General features: G+C 27.0%; 2 protein-coding genes and 2 long non-coding RNA genes across 8 annotated transcripts; 2 read left to right on the top strand and 2 right to left on the bottom strand.

Annotated features, from left to right (window-relative positions):
* The first annotated feature begins 9 nt into the window (after nucleotides 1-9).
* Nucleotides 10-4,537, top strand: LOC139989955 (uncharacterized). 2 transcript variants are annotated; one of them, XM_072008713.1, is made up of 9 exons: nucleotides 10-400; nucleotides 1,332-1,550; nucleotides 1,855-2,041; nucleotides 2,622-2,842; nucleotides 2,919-3,047; nucleotides 3,134-3,473; nucleotides 3,540-3,766; nucleotides 3,838-4,006; nucleotides 4,097-4,537. In XM_072008713.1, exons 1-9 carry the CDS (start codon nucleotides 210-212, stop codon nucleotides 4,253-4,255), a joined length of 1,842 nt encoding a protein of 613 aa, XP_071864814.1. In that variant the 5' UTR covers nucleotides 10-209; the 3' UTR covers nucleotides 4,256-4,537. The 2 variants fall into 2 exon arrangements, with proteins under 2 accessions (XP_071864814.1, XP_071864815.1); XM_072008714.1 differs by lacking the exon at nucleotides 10-400 and adding an exon at nucleotides 763-987.
* On the bottom strand, nucleotides 1,744-5,703 carry LOC139989966 (uncharacterized). Its single transcript, XR_011800454.1, has 2 exons — nucleotides 5,455-5,703; nucleotides 1,744-2,261 (listed from the first exon to the last, which is right to left on the bottom strand). It is a non-coding gene; the product is annotated as an uncharacterized lncRNA (long non-coding RNA).
* A 1,565-nt stretch (nucleotides 5,704-7,268) lies between these two features.
* On the top strand, nucleotides 7,269-20,621 carry LOC139989953 (thioester-containing protein 1 allele R1). Of its 4 annotated transcripts, none has more exons than XM_072008707.1 (28): nucleotides 7,269-7,290; nucleotides 8,986-9,061; nucleotides 9,231-9,435; nucleotides 9,514-9,738; nucleotides 9,813-10,063; nucleotides 10,245-10,403; nucleotides 10,493-10,664; nucleotides 10,750-10,950; nucleotides 11,040-11,141; nucleotides 11,222-11,355; nucleotides 11,435-11,555; nucleotides 11,635-11,778; nucleotides 11,865-11,984; nucleotides 12,058-12,112; nucleotides 12,899-13,121; nucleotides 14,026-14,143; nucleotides 14,222-14,408; nucleotides 14,493-14,653; nucleotides 14,734-14,872; nucleotides 16,605-16,723; nucleotides 16,812-16,951; nucleotides 17,030-17,249; nucleotides 17,349-17,729; nucleotides 17,792-17,944; nucleotides 18,063-18,238; nucleotides 18,319-18,490; nucleotides 18,563-18,665; nucleotides 20,061-20,621. In XM_072008707.1, exons 1-28 carry the CDS (start codon nucleotides 7,284-7,286, stop codon nucleotides 20,261-20,263), a joined length of 4,467 nt encoding a protein of 1,488 aa, XP_071864808.1. In that variant the 5' UTR covers nucleotides 7,269-7,283; the 3' UTR covers nucleotides 20,264-20,621. The 4 variants fall into 4 exon arrangements, with proteins under 4 accessions (XP_071864808.1, XP_071864811.1, XP_071864809.1 ...); XM_072008710.1 differs by lacking the exon at nucleotides 12,899-13,121 and adding an exon at nucleotides 12,352-12,487; XM_072008708.1 differs by lacking the exon at nucleotides 7,269-7,290 and adding an exon at nucleotides 7,297-7,441.
* LOC139989964 (uncharacterized) lies at nucleotides 9,589-10,967 on the bottom strand. The gene is made up of 2 exons (XR_011800452.1): nucleotides 10,828-10,967; nucleotides 9,589-10,196 (listed from the first exon to the last, which is right to left on the bottom strand). It is a non-coding gene; the product is annotated as an uncharacterized lncRNA (long non-coding RNA).
* Nucleotides 20,622-21,434: the final 813 nt, after the last annotated feature.

Genomic DNA, 21,434 nt, shown 5'->3' with positions numbered 1-21,434 from the left:
ATGGAACATAGTCTGTGTCTCTGTTTAAGATATTCAGAATGCCATACGTGCACAGAACGAGCACCTTCTTTTTTTCAATGTAGATTTTTCACGACTGAATTTTCGGATGATTTCTTCTATACCATCAGTATATAAGTATCAAGACCATATGTACAGTGTATGTATACGACCGTCCAGACTTGTTTTACATACATATAACCGTGTTCCTGATGGTGATCATGGACGTATCTGGTAAAGTTCTGTATGATAAAGTTCGAAATTTACGTTCGGAACTTTCGAACGTTGTTACACCAGAAATATTAGATAAAATTTGCGACAAACCTTCGCTACAACCATTTTTAAAATGGTTCTGCGAAAATGTAAATAATGTCAACGTTCTTTCAAACGAGGATGTTCAAATGTAAGTTACTTCGAATATTTTTAAGTCTTTTAATTCATTTAAAATCTACTAATTTCATTCGTATGTGTATGTGAATGAAAGCTAAAATTATAAATTTAGGTTTTAGAAACAAAATAAAATAATATAATATATACTATATTTTTGTACTTTGAAAATAAAATATTTTAAATATATAATGAATAGTTTACATTCTTTGTGAAAAATATATTTTTCTGAAACCTTAATTTAGAAGATTTTCTTTGTTCATTTATAATATAGTAAATATTGAAATTTTATTTACGTTACAATAACATAAAGTGAACTTCATAATAGTAAGCAACTTGATCGGTATCTTTAATTTTTTCCATGCTGTTGTAATGTGTTGAAAGATATTCTTTAAAAAGGGAAAATATCATTTAAAAAACTACTGCAAACAATTATAAATACTTTTAATTTTAAACTAAAACTAAACCTAACTTAAATCTAACCCAAACTGAATATTGAATCTTGTCATTTGTATTTCGCGATTCGTTCACTAAACCTAAACCTAACTCTAACCCAAGGAGTCAAAAACCAACCAAATAAGCTAGACACCGACAACAATGCAGGCGAAACTACGAAGTTTCATTTTTTCATTTGTTATTCTTTTGTTATTTGACTATTTTTTAAATAAATATTAAGCTTCTTTTTTAAGTGTTTACTGTTTATCTTTTTTTTTTACTTAATTTGCACTTATACAGATAGGATTAAGTTTAGTTTTAATCCAAAACTAAAAGTACTTATAATTGTTTGCGACATCTTTTAAATTATAGTTTGGCTTTCTAAATAACCATATAACCATTCAACATATTATAATATGAAAAAAATTGGAGATACTGACCAAATTGCTCACTATTACCAAAAACTTCTTTGTTAAGTTGAATTAAAAGTAAATTTCAATAATTTGTTTCAGAAAAAATAAACTCCAAGAAATGAATGAATGGATAGAAGGTTCAGAATTAGATCATGCATTAGAGGAAAATACTAAAGATTATCCTGATTTATTGAAAATCATTTTTTTCGATGACACAAATATTAACGATTTGTTTGCAGAATATGAAATAGTGAAGAATTCATATAAGGAAGACAAAAATTATATTTATACATTGCAAAATGGGATTCAAAATTTAAAGTAATATGATCATTAATTATGTGTTTCTATTTATGTACATATATTACCTTAGATTAAATGTAGATTTAATTACATATTTAAACTCTTAACAATATAATCGCTTTAATTTTATAATTACTTAAGTTATAATTTTATTCTCTATTGTAATATATTTTCATAACTTGAAAAAGCATAATTAGCTTACAACATTAAACACAGAACACTATTTTATAAAAAATAGCAAAATATTGACTTAGGTCACTATGATTTTTAGCTGCATATATGTAAGATTAATATTATTATATAAAGTAATACATTGTTGCAGAAAATTAGAAATTGAATTAGATGAGACTATAGAAAAGGAAGAAGAATCTTTGGGTAGAGAAAATATTAAAGCTAATAGAGCATATGAAGAATGTTCCATAATTATGAAAAAATTCGATACTCAAAATCATCAATTTTTTAAAGAAGTTGAGTTCCTTGTGAACGTTTATGCAGATGCAGCCGAAAATGTGAGTAATTTGTAAAATATCTTCATAATTTATATTATGATAATATATATACAGGATGCATCTGAAAGTTATGTATAGTGTGAAACAAAATAATTTATCAAATTTGATTTTGAAACTTATGCTCAAGGACAATTTTGTGGCCCATTTTTTTAAGAGAACTCCACCAATCCAAAAGTGTAGAATCGTTTACCAAAGCCATGACAAATAATTTGGTTACACTCTGTATAAATGGATATGAGGTGATTCCAGGTAAATGAAAGATAAGAAAAAAACAGAATATCTTAATTAGGAAATGCTATTTATATTTTTCATATGAGGATTTACATCTTTTATCCACATTATTACATAATGTTCCTTGTACTACTCAACTTCGAATAATTCATAACGGAACAGAACGAAATTTCAAATTCGATTTTCTCAAAAACTAATTGTATGCCTCAAACAACGAAAATTTTATTCAATACTTTTCCCTTATCTCGTTATGAGAAATCAACTCGTGTCTGTTTGTACATAACTTTCAGACGCATTCTGATATATATTAATAATATATGTACTAATAATAATAATATTGTGTTTATAGAAAGGAAGACCATTATTATGGACTCAAATGCCACTAAAACTTTTTACCAAAACTATAGAACTATATAATCATTATTTAGATGTTCATATAAAACGACAGTTTGAAAATACATCTGAGGAAGAGCAAAAGACTGATTCTAATTATGTTTCCTTAATTAACAGTAATAAAGAAAAAACTATGGATAACGAAAAGTTATTGGAACTGACATTATGTAAAACAAAGTAATTAATATTGATAACTATTAATAAATCGAATATCCTTTGTATTTATTGATTGAAAGAGATACTTATTTTATAGCTTAACTAATGCAAAAATGGAAGAAATTCTAGCAAAAGTACAAGAGGAATCATACATTGCAATGTTGAATTATATAGAAGATATATATAATTTAGGAGATATGAAAGTACCCAAACATTCTGAATTAAGGTACTTGAAAATTCTTTAAGTATAACTATTTTACTAAGTACATTATCAATTTTCTAATGAATATTACATTTATGAATCAAAATTAGAACAGAAATTTTAAAGGTAACTAGGAAAAGAGATTTTTTAGAAGAAAATATCACTTTGTTACAAGAACGTCAGTTAACAGAAGTAGTGCAACAATTCTCAGAATTGGAAATAACTAAGATCTTAAAACAGGATGCTCATACAAGACTTACACGAACAAAAAATCATTTAGAAAAACTTAGAAACTTACGGTTTCTTGCACGAGAACATGGTCATGTGCACACTGATTTATTACGAATGCTAATGGAAGTGCAATTTCAGTGTCTTAAAAATGTTTCTGAATTTGTAGCTGATGCTTACCACTATTTTACAACAGAATATTCACTATCATCCACAAGATGTGTAAGTCATTTATCAAAACAAAACAAATGCATTTTCAGTTTGTAATGAAATTTCATTTATATGTAGGAAAGTATGCAGAAACTGCAAAACAAGTATTCTGCCATTGTATCTTCACCAAAAATACATAATTCATTTCACAAATTTTTTTTTTCAATGGTATGTAGTGACAATATTACACATCAATTAAATTCTGCATTACAAAAGTATAATGATCTCATAGATGAAAACAAAATTAAAAAAAAAAATCTATTGAAGACTTATTTAAATTCAAAAGTTGACAAATTAGAAATATTGTAAGTATTAATTTTTTATCAATATTTACCACTATAATGGGTACAATAAGTGTTAAATTGTTATAATTTAGGGAAAATGAAATAAATTCGCAATATTTAAACGAAGTTGAGAAAGGACCTACACATACATATAAACCAATTTCTTATGATATTGAAATAAATTACAATGAAGCACTCAATAATTTACAAAAGATACAAAACGATTTGACAAAGATCAGAAATCAAATGAAAGAACGATTGGTAAATTGATAAATAATATATATGTATATATTTATTTATTTTGTATATATATTATCTTATTTGTATAATATTTGAAATCTTTCGTTGTAGAAGGCAGATACAAACTTCGAGCGAGAAAAGGCTATTCTTTGGCAACGATTTCTAATCGATCCTGATACATTAAGAAAAACATATAAACAATTGAAAACTGTGTCAAAGAGATCTTGCTTCGATGATGCACTTAAAAAGGAGTTAAATGATTCACTATAATTTATTACTATTATAAATATAGCCATACAATAAATATTACAAATATTATAATGTATCATTAGAAAGATTTTGATAAATTAGGTTATATTAAATACACTGCCAAATAGATTTCAATAAAATGTTTCTAATGATATGCTAAAAATATGTATTTGTGAAGTGTATAATATAAATCTTATTATCTAAAATTTATATAACTTGTGTATTAGTTTTTAATAAATGATAATAGAATTCATAAAAACTAATGCAAATTGAAACGGAAATAAATAATTGAAATAATAAAAATCTACCAATAAATTTTTCTTATTTATTATCATTCCCTATAAGATATATCAAATCGTTCATATGCAAGCATTGGAATCACTAATAACTGTACCTATGTATATATATTTATGATATCAAAGAGGAAATTAGAGTGCTCACTCTTATGGACCTATTTGTTCCAGTATTAGTGCTGCACCATACGGGCAAGTGCTGAGTTTGATTGACGTTAGGGATCTACCCTGTTTGATTGCACACTAGCATAGACAAGAACCAATCGTCAATTACTTTATTGTGCAAGAAAATGCTAAAAACGAATTCAAGGTAGTCATGTTTACAGCACATGTTTTCTAGATTCAGAAATGCTAAACTCGCGTAGTTTTACTTCGACGTTTGTCCACGTTGACGATTGTACAAAGAATATTAAAAAAAAAATCGGATAGAAAAGTAGATATAAACTTTTCCGTAGAACCGTACAATTAAATAAGTTCTTGTCTATGATAGTATGTAATTAAACAGGGCAGATCTCTAACTTTAAGTTTAAATACATAGGTTCTTGTACATGCTAATGTCAATTAAACTCAACACTTGGCTGCATGGTGCAGCACCTGTACTGTGAAACAACTAGAAGTACGAGCGTAAGTACTCATTTCTTCTGTGATGATATATATATATAATATATACATACATACATACATACACGTAATGATATAATGAAATATGATACGTCATATATGAATGATGGTATTAAAACATGTGATTTTGAAAATTTTTTATTCTAGAAACGAAATAACTTATTGAATAAACGTTACTTCAAGGAATCAAAAACTATTGATCGTTTTTGCAATCTTGTAGCTTATGACGTGTAAAATTCGAGAATACAAGTTTTAAGGTGAGGAACCCACTGATTTAAAAGTTATGATTATGTAAAATTAACTTACATTTTTAGGGTATTTTACCAATTACTTTGACGCCATATTGGCTTCTATCCATGATTCGTTAAAATTAGTGAGTTACTGGCTGTAAATAAATGCACCTAGTTCGCGGCCATTTTGCGACGGGATATTTAATTGTGAAGGTTGAATTAGATTTAGGTTATTCATTAATTCATTACTCTCAGACTACCGTGAGGCGGTCGGTTACTAGTACAAACTAATTTTCGGTGAAGTTCAGTTCAATGCTCATCTATGCAGACCAATCAGATGATAGGTAAAAGAAATATAATATCAAAGTAACATCTAAGATATCTTTTCAATAATTCTACATAGCCATAACTTTTGAATCAGTGGATTTCTCGATTTAGGATTTGTATTTTCAATCAAAAAATCAATAATGTTTGGTCTCTTAAAATAAAGTTTAACCAATTTAGTTATTAATCAATAACTATTTTATTTAATGACAAATACGGAAGTCATAAATTTGTAGTATATACATACATATATTACTGCCAAATACAATCATATATATATATATATATATTGTTGAAGAGAGGAAGTTGCAGAGAAGAAGATAATGATCACCTTAATATATGACAAATGCACGCGAAGGTTGAGACTGCCCCCTATCTATTGCTTAATTTAACAAATACACCCATGTAAATACTTATTACATTTTTTCTCTGTTATTACTATGTATATTACATATATAGATAGTAACACGTATGTGTGCACATGTCAGGTCCATAATTCTGGAAAATTAGAAAAGTATCCTTGATAGCTAATACATTCCTTATATTTTTAGTATCTGACATCAGACACTATGAAGAAGAGCCTCATTTTTTTCTTAAAAATTAACTTTCTTTATTTACGAATAAAATTTGTTTCTGTTTAGAAATAATGGATTGTGTAATTTCATTTATATTAAATGACACACATTAAACTATGTCACAAATTTATGTCAAGGTCAATAAATGAAATCTAGTAAAAGTAGAGCAATATTGTATAAAAATCCATAAATAATTAGTAGCAAACTAATTTTCCACAAATAAATAAAAACATATTGATATTACCATATATTATGTTCTCAAGTAATTTTAAGATTTCCGTGAAATTAAAAGCTACAAAAAATTCATATAAATCTAATAAATTTATGAAAATATTAAAATTATCTTATTTTCCTACTTAATCTTTTTTCTGTTTACTAAATAATATTTTATAAATGTATAAAAACTTAATTGAGGAAAGGATATATTGATATATTAATGTCATCTTATACAATTTTTTATTTGTTATTAACTGAGCTTCTCAAAAAACAAATTGATCAATTGTACTTTTTATACATATGTATATTTTTAGATTTTATTACTTATGTAAGTCCTAAAAAACAAATGATTCATTTACATAAACTTACTTACTGGAAGGAGGTGGCATATATAATAATAAATTCTAAAATAATTTTTAAAAAATAACGTTTTCAATGTCACCACTTTGTTCTATTTTTCGATTTATGGAGTTGATCAATGTAACTTCTGAACGGCTTAATTCGGGAAGAATAGCACGTACAATGATAAATTTCGAATAAAAGATCGTAACATCATTAATACGTAGCGTAGGATACATTTTTAGCTGCTTGTGGTGTATTGAAAAATATAGTTCGCCATGAGATATTGAAATTTGCAAACGGATAACCAGAGTCAGATTTTACAACAGTGGTACTTCGGTGGCTGGCTTGTTACTCTCATAACGGTAAAAACGTGACAGATATATACAGGAGAAGTGAAGTAGCCAGAAGGAAGGGAAACCTGCACTTGCTCGCTTGCTTTCTTCGAGCCATGATTGGTAATGCTTGTTAGTATTTGTCTAACTGTTGCATCGGAAGCTTTGCAACTTTGTTTTCTTCGATAGTTTCATTTTCCAAAAGGACTGTGCTATCACATTATAACCAGAATAATATCCTTGAAAATACAAGTAAAATAAATCCTTCGGCGAGGTGAGTCACTGTTCAGAATTGTTTTGTAAGATGACGCGATCCTAGCATAAATTATCCTTTCATTTATATATTATTAGCAAAAATTACGACATATGTATTTTCTTCTTAAATAAATAAATTGTTAAAAACAACTCTAATTTGTTTAGTTGATAGTGACATATATTTTCCGGATTTGCGATCGAATTATAAAATCCGTATGGATTTATCAAGTAATAGAGTTTGGAGAACATATAAAATGTAAACTTCTGTCGTACTACTTTCTAATCAATAACTATGTACATAGATTCCGTTGGTCCATTTAGAAAAATAAGTAATGTTTGACAGATGTATTTTATTTAGAACGTAACTAATGTATCATAAAATAATGTAACACAAAACTGTGAAAGATAATTGGAAGAAAATGATATAACTATAAATTTCAAAATATATATTTAAAATAACAACTATTTATATTTTCAAACGTATTAAATAAAAATTGAATAATATCTTCGAAACATAATTCAATTCCGAAATTTTTGTTTTAAATGTTAAAAAATTCATTTTTTAAAATAATTTTACTAATTTTGTTAGATGAGGAAAAGAAATGAATTCTGTAAGCAGAGAATGATATATCAAACCCAAGATATCAATTTAAGAATGTTTATAATAGTAATATATGATATATTCAATGCTATTAATGACAATTACAAATGAGTATACGAAATTGTACAAAATTATATCCCAATAATGTAATTATATATCATAAATTATATATTATATCATAAATTGTATGTTTAAATATGTATGAACATAATATTATTAACAAGTATAGATTGGAGTAGAAGAGTAGAAAGACAAATTGTTTGATATACAGAGTAATATGTAAAATATTATATAAATACTATAAGTATTACATTGATTTGTGTATATATATTAGAATTATTATAATGTAATTTTATAAAATAAGGATCTATTCAATATAATTTATATAAGTAGCTTTTATTAAAATAAATAGATGAACAATATGTTTATAAAAATTTTAAATGCATAAATTTCCAAAATTTATTTGCGTTAATCATTGTACATTGAGTAAAATAAAATCATTTTTTCTAAATATTTCAATGATAAAAATTGAAGAGTACATTTTAATATTGACAAAATGAAACTCTTAGCTCTTGGGTTTTCCCATTGCTTTAGTCACATGATTGTGCTCACAAATTATTGTGGCATCATTAAAAAATACATAATTTCCAATGGAAAAACCAGTTTGACACTTTGAAGTGCCGATAATTACAAAATTATATAATAGAGCGACTATCTTTTATATTTACAATCAAGATATACAATTATACAATATTTTTTCTCATAGTGAAAATAACTTTTATCTCTGTCATTGTACATATGTAGGTACTATATAATATATTAAATTTTGTTTATGTTATTTATATATGCTACTACATTTATGCATAGTGTGCTATTCAAAATTTACTTATTAGTAATTTTATTAATTTGTCAACGTTGTTTGTCATTTTGTACTCTAACCTAGATTTCTTTTCATTTTACAGTGACTATAAAAATGGATTGGCAGTGGTTCAATATTGTTTTTTTATTCTATATAATACTAAATGTTACTGCAGAACAGTATGTATATATATATATATATATATTTTTTTTTGATTATACTTTATTAGATATCTAATTAAAATGATAAATATGATAAACATATATTAAATACTGTATTATCAAATATTTTATATAATTAATTATCTAACATAGCTTAATAAGCAAATTTTTTAATATATTTTTAAAGATACTATAGCATAATAGCTCCAAAGGTAATACGACCTGATTCAGAATATCATGTAGCTGTAAGTATTACTGGTGTATCAACACCATCAACAATATATATTGAGCTGTCTGGGTCATTCGACAATAATTCAAGAATAGGAGAAGTATTCAATATATCTCAAGTTACACATGTACAGCCATACAGTACAAGAATTTTACGATTTGAAGTAAATGAATTCAAGTTTGTTAACTTCTCTGCATATCAAGTATAATAATACATTTTTTAATTTCCTTTTAAATTTTAGATTGATGATATTATTCCTGGTAAATATGAATTAATTGCACGTGGTTTATCAGGAATAGAATTTTCACAGTCAAAGTCAATAGAATTTATTCCTAAAAGTTATTCAGTCTTTATTCAAACTGATAGAGCAATTTATAAACCGGGAAATAAAGTTATGTTTCGATGTATTTTGTTGGACTCCAGACTTAGGCCAACACTTGAAAGATTAGTAAACATCTATATTGTAGTAAGTATTTTTAAATAAATAAAGTGTATGTAACAAATAAGACAAATTTTTTAATTTATATTACATTTTTATAGGATGGTAAAGGAAATAGAATTAAACAATGGAATCATCCACCTGTAACCCATGGAATTTTTAATGCGGAAATAGAATTGTCTGAGTACCCAGTTTTAGGTACCTGGAAAATTACAGCAAATATTGGTGATCAAACGTTTGAAAAAGATTTTGAAGTTGCTGAATATGTATTACCTAATTTTGAAGTGATAATTGATACTCCTAAACATTTTACATTTAAGGAATCAAAAATCACTGCAACAATCTATGCCAAGTAAGTGAATTCTAATAGTTAAGTAAACTTTTTGTAAGTTCCTAAAAGCATATTACAAATTTTTTTGAATTGATTCCTGTTCCACAATTGTAACAGCGTCATTGATGTTATTTAATGATGTCTTAGTATTCTCCTAAAAGATTTGACAAAAATTATTTATTTCAAAGTGCAAATCATTTAGGTATACTTATGGTAAGCCAGTGAAAGGAGAAGCAACTGTTACAGCATATCCTGATATATTTTCTGATGTTATCCAACCAATATACCAACAGCCTATACGAAAAGTAATTCCAATAAATGGGAAAATAGTTGTTGATTTTGACATTCATGATGAATTAAGGTATATATATATATATATATATATGTATCTTAAAAAACGTTATTAAATATTTTTTGAGAAAAGATATAATTTAATTTCAATTTTAATAGGCTTACTGATGAATATGAGAGACCAGTTATGCTTGACGTTACAGTAGAAGAATCTTTAACTGGTAGAAGACAGAATACTTCTGCACATATAACCTTACATAAACATAAATACACAATGGATTTGATAAAAACATCAGAATACTATAAACCAGGATTAAAATATACAGCATTTGTATGTAGTCAAAATTACCCGTAATATTATAAATTTAAATTCTCTTTTAAATATTATAGATATAATATGAGAAAAATTCTTATAGATAAAATTAACGTATCATGATGGAACACCAGTGAGAGATAACAAAAATTTTGTTATGGTAAAATATGGGTATACTTACATTACTGATAATCAGTCCACATACACGAATATTACTGGTATGTTGGATGAAAATGGAATGGTAAAGTTGGATTTTTATCCACCAAAAACTAATGATAATATGTCATATCCTTTAAACATAGAGGTAAAATATTATAGTAGATACAAAAGCACTGAAATTAATAATAAAAATAATGATTTAACAATAACCACCAAAAAAATGATTATATATAGGCTCAATATTTAAACCTTCATGAATGGTTCCCATCAACAAACCAAGCTATGTCTCAGAATAATGAATATATACAAGCTGTTTTGAAAACTGAAAAACCTATGGTATGATCATCTTTATGTTATTTAAATTATTTTAAAAGTATGAAAATCATCATTAAAAGAATATGATATTCTTGTATAAGGTTAATCGAGATGTAGAAATTGAAGTAAATTCTACAGCTCTATTGAAATATATTAATTACGAGATATTTGGACGTGGCGATATATTGGATGCAGGTTCTATATATGTACAAAATAAACATACAACAAGTTTTAAGTAAATATTTTTTAATATCTAATTACGATGTAATCTATTTCGGTTATTATTTATTTACAAAGCGTGAAATATATTTTAGGTTCTTAGCAACATATGTCATGGCTCCTACTGCACATGTAATTATATATTATATAGGAAATGATGGAGAAATCATTGCAGATGCCTTAGATGTTGAACTAGAAGGACTACTTCAAAATTTTGTAAGTTAATTTGACGAATTAGTTATAATAAAAATTAGAATTGATAAACCTGAATCTAATATCTTAATTTCTATTAAAGGTTGATATTAAAATGGCATCTGAAGAAGTTACACCAGGAGACAATATCAATTTAGTTATTACTTCAAAACCAAATTCATATGTTGGATTATTAGGTGTAGATCAAAGATCTATTCTTTTAAAATCTGGGAATGATATTTCATATGTATGTAGTATTATAAATAATTCTCATTAATTTAAGCTTTGTTATAATTATAAATAATACTGTAATATAATCTTAATTATTCACAGGAACAAGTATATAAAGAGTTGAAATCATATGATAATAATCATGAATCACCTTATGCAAACTCGGTTTTTGATCGATATTTATGGAATCCTGGTTCAGCTACAGCAAAAGATGTTTTCAGAGTAAATAATTTTATTTGGATGGATTTTTGATATTTTTTTATCAATATTAATATAAATATATATTGTTTGATAGGAAAGCGGTGCCATCATCATAACAAATGCCTATGTCCATGAAAATTTTCAAATTCGTAAGTAAAGTGCTTTCTATATGGCTTAAGTTTATTACTAATATCATTTTCTTATCTCTTACACGTGATACTAAATATTTTCTAATACCATAACATATTTAGTCAACAACATTTTATTCATTTGTAATGTAGAATGAGAAGGATGTTCTTAAATCTAATTTTTCATGTAATACTTACTATCAAGTCTTTAGTTAATCAGATCACGTACTTATTACTTAACAAGGCTTATGTCTGTATAGTATACTACAGATCTGGTGTAGAGTTCGCCTTTCCAACAGCTGCTGGAAGTTTCAGTTCAATTGCATTGCCATCAGAGAAGACGAAAGTACGCAAGAATTTCCCTGAAACTTGGCTTTGGCAAACGCTTGATGCTGGGTAATGCCATTGAAAATTTTTATCTGCTGAGAACTTTTTTTTATCATTAAAACAATACTGATATAACTCGTTAAGTAAATGTTTCTATGTGCTAACTATCTAAATATATTTAATATATAATATTATCTTTTAAATTAATTTACTAATATTTGTTCAATAGTGGCTTTATGTGATTTAGTGCTATGGTGATGGACTTATTACAATTCATATTTCATTCTCTGCAATGTAATCATCTATTCATATCTAAAAACATAAATTAGAGTATTATTATATAACTTAAAATATAAAAAATTAAGGTACTTTAAATGAAATATAATAAGAAATTAGATTAATTTCTACAATACCTTTATATTATTTTTTTTATTCCCTTGGTTGTGCTGATATAATACAATATATAGAATTGGATTACAGAAAAATCGGGAATACTGGAGGGTAGAATAACAGGCTCACCTCATGGGGCATCCACACTTCGACCAGACCTTGGTCCACCTGTTACGCACAAACTAGCAACAAGACCACCACTGGCAGGTCCTTATGCCTTCTCTCGCATCCCACCTCCTGTTTGGAATAAGCCCCGTGTATTCCTAATGCATGACATCTTAAACACCTGGCTTTTTACAAACTTTTCTGCAGGGTATTTATCTCATATACTTTCAGTTTATGAAGCTTTACGTACACGCTTTGTATACATTATTTTATAAATGACGTTCATGGGTCATGCTTTATTTTGTACAAGTTACTTTTATATAAATCAAAGCTGGAATATTTTGGGTATTCTTATGGTGAATCATCTAACTTTGTTACCTTCAATTATTTGTAAACTGCTTGTTACGAAAAAAGCTGTATGATATTAAAAGGACATACAATATAATAATTAGCTTCTTTGCTATTTTGCTTTCTTATCAAGATATGAAGATTATTTTAAATTTCTATATATAATGTACTTACTTTAATAGTTTCTTGAAATACTCTTTCAAATTACTGGTTCAAATGTTACACATTTATATTTGAATCAAAGTGACCTTTATATCTCGAAAAAAGATAAGATAACAAAAAATTTATTATTATATTTTACGCCACTTTGATACTATACGACGCTTATTCGAAAGAGTTTTAATACAACATACAGATTCCAAGTAATTTGGGATGACAGAATTAGGTGACTTACTCTGTTAACTCTGTATAAGTAGCATACATAATCAGTAATAGCCAATAGATATCATTCATATCTGTATACTTTAAATTGCTTTAGATTGTATCATTCTTCAATTGTTTATTCTATCATATTTAACGAATTTTTATAAAATACATCTAGTACTGAATATTCTATAGACAGAACGTATTTATTTGAAGAAACAAGTCATATTAGGAAGAATTTTTTTATTAATTTTGCTAAAAACATTAAATTTAATATTTTATACAGATTTATTCTTTTTAAAATAAATTTTTAAATTATTATTTATGTGTATAACTGAAGTATATTGATATAGTATTTCAAAATAAAATTAAAATGCAAATTAACTATAAATTGAAAATAGATATGAGGGAAAAAATGAGCTGAAAAGAAATGTACCAGATTCAATTACATCATGGGTACTCACTGCATTTTCTGTAAATGATGTTCATGGATTAGGCCTTATAGAAGAACCACGAAAGGTAATATAAAAAGACTATATACATAATTGCAAAATTTCCATAATATAAATATAAAAAGAAGAATTTACGTTTTTACAGTTAAAAGTTTTTAGACCATTTTTCATCTCTATGGAATTTCCTTACTCTGTGATTCGAGGAGAAATTGTTGCAATCCAAATTGTGGTGTTCAATTATATGAACAAAAATGTTGTAGCTGAGGTTCTGTTAACAAATGAGGGTCAGTTTGATTTTGCAGAAATGTCCAACGAAGTTCAGGATGTACCAAGTGAGATAAAAATTTTATTATTTCAAAACATTTTGTACAAACTATAGTATATAACATAAACATAACTTATGAAAAATTTTCCAGAATTAGAATTGTATCGTAAGAAAAAGGTAGAAGTGAAAGCTAATTCCGGAAGCAGTGTATCTTTTATGATTATTCCTCGAGACTTGGGATACATTACGATTAAGGCAACTGCAAATAGTATATTAGCTGGAGATAGTGTTGAGCGTAAATTACTTGTTAAAGTAAAGTGTTTCTTTATAAAATTATTTTTTCTTTCGCTAATTGAAAGTGAATTTAAACTTTTCTACTAATTTATGCACAGGCTGAAGGAGAAACTCAATATGTAAACAGGGCTACTTTCATAGATCTTAGAAGTACAACAAATACATCGATGAATATTACAATTGATATACCTAAAAATGCTGTACCAGGTTCAGAATATATTGAAATATCTGCAGTAGGTAATGTTCCACAATTATCGAAATTTTGATTAGTACTTTTGATACTCATGAAGATGTGAAGGGTTTAGTAAAATTTCAAGTTTAGTCAAATATGATTCTACATGCAGAAATAAATTGAAAATATGGAATACAATATTTTTATATAAGGCTTTGCTTTCGAGAAAATTGAGTTTGAAAATTTGTCAAGTATGCTTGAATTTAATTTATTATCAACAAGGTATGAGTAAACAAGTTAGGAGGTTATTCTAAATGCGAAAATAAATGAAAAATGTAGAACAAGATTTTTTGTTTAAGACTTCATTTAAAAAAAAAATAGTATATGAACATGTTAAAAATTCTTAGTTAAGAATTGTCCTAATACACGTCTATGATAAAATTCTTAATTTATTTTATTTTATATTTAATTCTTTATTTATTTGTTTCTCGGAAACAAAGCGTCTTATGAAAAAATTTTATTGTACTTTTTCGACTTATTTCCACAAATATAATAACCTGTTGATTATTTACATCTGTCAGTTCGGAATTAGCCACGTTCAAGTATACTTGATAAATTCTCAAACTTGATTTTCTCAGAAACGAAGTGTTATGTAAAAAAAATTTTATTTCATATTTTCAATTTATTTTTTCACGTAGAATCACTCTGTATCTAATTGTACCATTTGAGGTGATACACACAATTATCTCTCAAACTATTCGTTATGCAAAAAAACATTTCTAGTTAAACTTACTTTATTTTGTGGGGGACATCTTATGATCTTCTCTATCAAATCGTATCTAGATGGACGTGCCTTCTAGATTTCAAAGTGATCTTTATTATTTTATATGGATTTGTATATTTTTGTCCAGATAAGCGTGTAGCCTGTTCCGTGACTAATTCATTGACCTATAATGTGTTGGCGGACCAAAATCATTCAAGGTCATTTATAGCCTTTCAAAACTTACTTTCATTTAATATTTAGAAATTATCCCTTATCATCTGTATTCAAAATGATGACCAGGAACGTCAATGCATTGGTTTATTCTATTCTTAAAAGATAGTTGCACCCTCTCTAATGTTTTAGAAAAAATTTGTTGGCAGTTATTATTTATATGATTTTTCATATTATCAGGGGTAATGGGTTCTTTCCGACAAACTTAATCTTTTATGAAACACCGCAACAAAGGGATTATAGATATCAAATCCGGAGACGTTGGTGGAAAGGGCATCCTGTTTCTTTTTCCTATCCAACAACCGGTAAACATATTGTTCAAGAAGCGATCGTAAATTGCGAATCGAATTGCATCGAAACGAAGAACGAAATACTAATAGTATGCAAGTCACAATAGTACTGATTCCTTCGAAGTAATTGTAACATGAATTCCAATAAATAAAATCTTGAGAATGTTTGACAAAGGTAAGTTTTGAATGGCAAAAAATGAGCTTAAATGACCTTGGAACAACAACACATAGAGCGGTGATTTTGTCATAAAATGGGCTATACGCCGATCCGAATAATATATATAGTTCCATTAAAAAAAACAAAGACTATTTTGAAATCTGAAAGGCACGTCCACCTAGATAAGATTTGTGACTATCACAAGATGTCTCCTTCGAAATAAAGTAAATTTAATTTGAAACATTTTCTAGTATAACGAATAGTTCGAAAGATAATTGCGTGTATCACTGCAAATGGGTCACTCTATGTATACGCACATGTATAATTTGATATTGAATTATATATCTTTTTCTCAGGCGATATTTTGGGTCCAAGTATTATGAATTTGGCAAATTTAATTAAATTGCCATCTGGTTGTGGAGAACAGAATATGTTAAATTTTGTTCCAAATATAATGATATTAAATTATCTCAAAGTAAGTAGATGTATAATATATACGTAATAATATATCATTAGAGAAATAGTGTAATCGAAAATATATTTGTGTCAAAATTTCTTTATAGAATACAAATCAATTAACACATGCAGTAGAAAGCAAAGCTCTTCGATATATGGAAATAGGCTATCAAAGAGAATTAACTTACAGACATAATGATGGATCATTCAGTGCATTTGGCATGTCAGATAGTAATGGAAGTACATGGTATACAAATATTTAATTGTTATGTTACATTCACTAATACTGTAACATTTTGTATTATACTTACATTTTATCTGCTAGGCTTACTGCCTTTGTGGCAAAAGCTTTTAAACAAGCTGCTGCATACATCCCAATTGAAGACAGAATAATAGATGAAGCTTTACAATGGTTATCAAATAATCAAGCTCCTAATGGAAGTTTTCCTGAAGTAGGAAGAATTAGTCATCGAGACATGCAAGGTGGAGCTGCAAAAGGTCTTGCATTAACAGCATTTACTCTTATTACTTTTCTTGAAAATTCAGTAAGTACAATAATTTATTGAATAATTGTAAAAAAAAAATGAAATATTAATTTTTGAAAATACAATTGTAGTCCATCTTTATAATATTCTGTATTATAGGACTCCAATGGAAAATATAGAAACACTATAAATAAAGGAATTGATTACATTGTTCGTAATATGAATGATCTAAATGATACTTATGCTTTGAGTATATGTACATATGCTTTAAATTTAGCAAAACATCCATATGAGACTGCAGCATTTAATTTGCTAGAATCTAAAGCCATGACAAAAGAAGATATTAAATGGTGGAGCAAACCTATACCAGCAAACGATAAAAATCCGTGGTATCATTCTCTACCACGATCTGTCGACGTTGAAATGACATCCTATACTTTGTTAACTTATATAAGGCGTAATTTAATCGCTGATTCTATACCCATAATGAAGTGGCTTGTAAAACAAAGAAATGCTGAAGGTGGTTTTGCATCCACACAGGTAAATATTAAAGTATAAATTAAAAGAGTGTAACAAATGTACATACTATCAACAACTCTTAGGATACCGTAATTGGAATACAAGCCTTGGCGAAGTTAGGTGAAAAATTAGTAACAAAAACTAATGCCATTTCTATAATATTCCTGTACGAAGGAGGTGGACAAAGTCAAATGAATATAAATCCTAATAATTCCATGATACTTCAAAAACAAATGGTAAATTCAAACTGCATTTAATATAGTGTAATAATTAATCACAATAATTAATGTTAAAATTGAGAAATGTATTCTATGTGTAAGTAGTAAACGACTCTAATATTTATTATTTCCTAAGCTTCCAAAGAAAACACGGCTGATTGGTATAACAGCCACCGGAAATGGATTTGCTTTAGTTCAAATTACATACAAATATAATCTAAATGTAACTGGAGCATGGCCACTGTTTACTTTGGATCCTCAAGTAGATAAAAATTCCAATGCTAATCATTTGCAACTTTCAATTTGTTCTGGGTATATTTATCTCTCTGATATTCTATAAATATTATTTAATATTATTATTATATATTAAATGCAATATATTTTGTTATTAGATTCGTTCCGACGAAGGAAGCAAACGAAAGTAATATGGTTGTGATGGAAGTCAGTTTACCTTCTGGTTTTACAGTAGATAAGGAATCATTACCTAGTCTTGAAGTGTCACAAAATGTAAAACGAGTAGAAACTAAGAACGGAGATACGGTCGTAATATTATACTTTGATGAGGTATAGAACAAAATATATATTTATATTTTTAAGCAATCTGAGATTAGTTTTAAACCAAATAATATCTTACAGATGAACAGGCAAGAATACTGTCCTACAGTGTCCGCATTCAGGACACATAAAGTGGCAAAACAGAAACCAGTACCAGTTACTATATATGATTATTATGATTCATGTAAGTTAATAATAATGATATGCAATAATAAAATATTATTTTATAATTCATTATTAACATGTTGATTGCTCAAAGAACAAAGTACTAATGTTACTTATTTCAGCACAATACATTCTTCTATATTCTTCTACATTCTATAATATACTAGATTGACCCAAAAGTTTCTTTCGTTTTATAAAGATATAATAGATTCAGAATATTTTTTGTTTTATATTATTTTATTGAATTATGTATGATCCATTTTGTTTCAATAGAAAAAAATTTCATAAAACAAAAAATGTTGTGCATCTATTATTTCCTTATAAAACGAAAGAAACTTTTGGAAGAACTAATAAAATTAATTAAAACGTTTTATGATTCTAATAGTACTTTATATGATCAACTTATCGATTTGTAACACGATTATGAATTTTGACGAAATTTTTTTTAGTTACTTTATTATTGCATGCTTATAACGAGTAAAATAATAAAAACCTATGATCGGACACTAATGTCCAAAGTTAAACTTCATTTCAGTGCACTATTTTTCTAAACATATTTTATATTTTTCGATAGTACAACGATGAACGGAGATAAAATATAACGGTTTTGAATTTAGGAAACGATTGGTTCAACAAAAGTTGTCTTTGATTTATGAATCGATTTAAAAAATATCATTTTGGATTATAGTTAACGGTCACCTTCCAGCGGTCGGAAAAATATATAGCCCAATCGATATTACAGCAAGAACACCTATAATTTCAACAAATATTAATATTTTAAAGATTTATCTTTAATGCATAAGACAGAGTAAGCTATACAATATATTGTACCTCATATTTTTGTATTTAAAAATATCCCAAGAGTAAACAATAAATTCTAAATTCGAGCAAATTATACAATAGGTTAAGAGTAAAATAGTAAAAGAGTAAAATTGTAAATATGCTTGACTTTCGAACCGATTTATTCTTACACTCAAAACTGTTATATTTCAACTTTATTTATCGAATAATATCAAATTGGTATTTCATTTACTTCAAGATCATTGGAGTCCGATCGTCCGTTCTTATTATTTTTCTTGTTATATGCACGTCACAATAAGGTAATTAAAAAAGATTTCGTAAAAATCCACGAGGCCGTCGTAATACATCGACAAGTTCACACTTCTTGCATTATTATTACAGTAATATTAAAAATATTACAAATCTTAAGAATATATGACTGCTTCTTTAATTTAAATACTTCAAGCAATTTCATCATTGCTGAACTCTAGTGATTCTCATGGCAGTCAATGTATTAAATGATATTATTTCATATCATAAATAAGTTAATATATTCTTTTTAATTTCAATTCACTAATTTTATTATACGATATAATTTATGAATCTTAATTTAGTAATAATTTTTTATGATTAGCAAGAAGAGCAAGAGTATTTTATGAGCCACGAAAAGCTACACTTTGTGATATATGCGAGGATGAAGATTGTGAAGATTTATGTGTATTGCAACCTGGTAAACAAAAGGATTCTCCGCAATCTGCTGCTTCACATTTATCAACTTGTACATATCTCCACTTGCTTTTTACTTTATTTTACATTACATACTTTGGATATTTGTAACTCTATAGCTTCTTAACAAAATTTTACATAACTTTTTTATGAAATACAATGAGGAAGTTTTGTATAAATAATAATTTACAACCAAAGTACTTACATTATATAGAAGAACCAAGCTCTTTTAATGTTGAAGTATCGTAATCTATTTAAATGATTATTATTTAAATCTTAAGTAACATAATCTTGAATCACTTAAAATTAATGTTCAGAACTTATTATATATATATATAATTTTATTTTAAATAATATACTAAACACAATTTAAAATATTGCACTTTATTCAATCAATTGTTCACACATTTTTGTTGTATTCTAATATTTTTTATATTAGATTAAATATACCTTATTGTTATTGATAGCACGTTAATATCTTTTTATTTATTTGCAGTTAAACTCCTAACTAAAAGCAATAATACAAATTCCTATGTATTCATCTACTTATAATAATGTAATTATTTTAATAAACTGAAGAAAATTATATTTTTAAATAATTATATAATTTAATATAATACTACCTTACTTTAGGGGTTCAAAAATTATTAACTTCTTTTGCAATCCTGTAGTTTTAGAAAATACAAGTTTTACAACGAGGAATTATTGAGTTATGAAACTTCTTGCGCGATTGAAGGCAAAAAGAAATTAGTTCGCGCAAACAACAAAGACGGGTACCAACTATGTGTAAAAAAAAAAAGAAACCAATTTCTAATAATAAAAACACTAATCTGTTAACTATTTACAGAAGTTCAGCAGAATTCCAGACAAATCTGTATGTCGCGATACGTGATTGAGCGCGAAGAGAAAAAAATTCTTACTTATTTTCGATAAAAGTCCTCGCCTTATCCCACGCACTCCGGAGTTTAATACTTCAGTGTTTCAAGGCGTTTGCCTTTTTCCACGAACTTTCGTTTCTAATCTGGGACAGCTCGTACCATCCAAGGGACATTATTAAATTAGGGATATTATTAGACTAGAACATTATTAACCGGCACGAACGCAACACTCAAAATGGAAATGGGAGAAGAAGCCATCGCCCACTAGCAAATAATTCGACGAGTTGCTAGCTCCACGATCATACATATAAACAAGTCTCGACATTCATATATTGAAGCTTAGGAAAAACCGTCCAAAAATTGAGTCGTATCTAGTTGTGAAAAATCAACATGGAAGACAAGAA

Source organism: Bombus fervidus, chromosome 8 (assembly GCF_041682495.2).
Source record: "Bombus fervidus isolate BK054 chromosome 8, iyBomFerv1, whole genome shotgun sequence".
NCBI lineage: Eukaryota > Metazoa > Arthropoda > Insecta > Hymenoptera > Apidae > Bombus > Bombus fervidus.
The sequence above is the reverse complement of the archived record's forward strand: the minus strand, read 5'-3'. Positions and strand labels throughout refer to the sequence as shown.

Bases quoted from the DNA above. Each gene is read 5' to 3' on its own strand.
- LOC139989955 (XM_072008713.1), top strand. From the start codon at position 210: ATGGTGATCATGGACGTATCTGGTAAAGTTCTGTATGATAAAGTTCGA. The intron at 2,843-2,918 runs GTAATTAATATT...CTTATTTTATAG, and splicing joins CTGACATTATGTAAAACAAA to CTTAACTAATGCAAAAATGG. The intron at 4,007-4,096 runs GTAAATTGATAA...CTTTCGTTGTAG, and splicing joins ATCAAATGAAAGAACGATTG to AAGGCAGATACAAACTTCGA.
- LOC139989953 (XM_072008707.1), top strand. The intron at 12,113-12,898 runs GTAAGTAAAGTG...ATTGGATTACAG, and splicing joins CCATGAAAATTTTCAAATTC to AAAAATCGGGAATACTGGAG. The intron at 18,666-20,060 runs GTAAGTTAATAA...TTTTATGATTAG, and splicing joins ATATGATTATTATGATTCAT to CAAGAAGAGCAAGAGTATTT.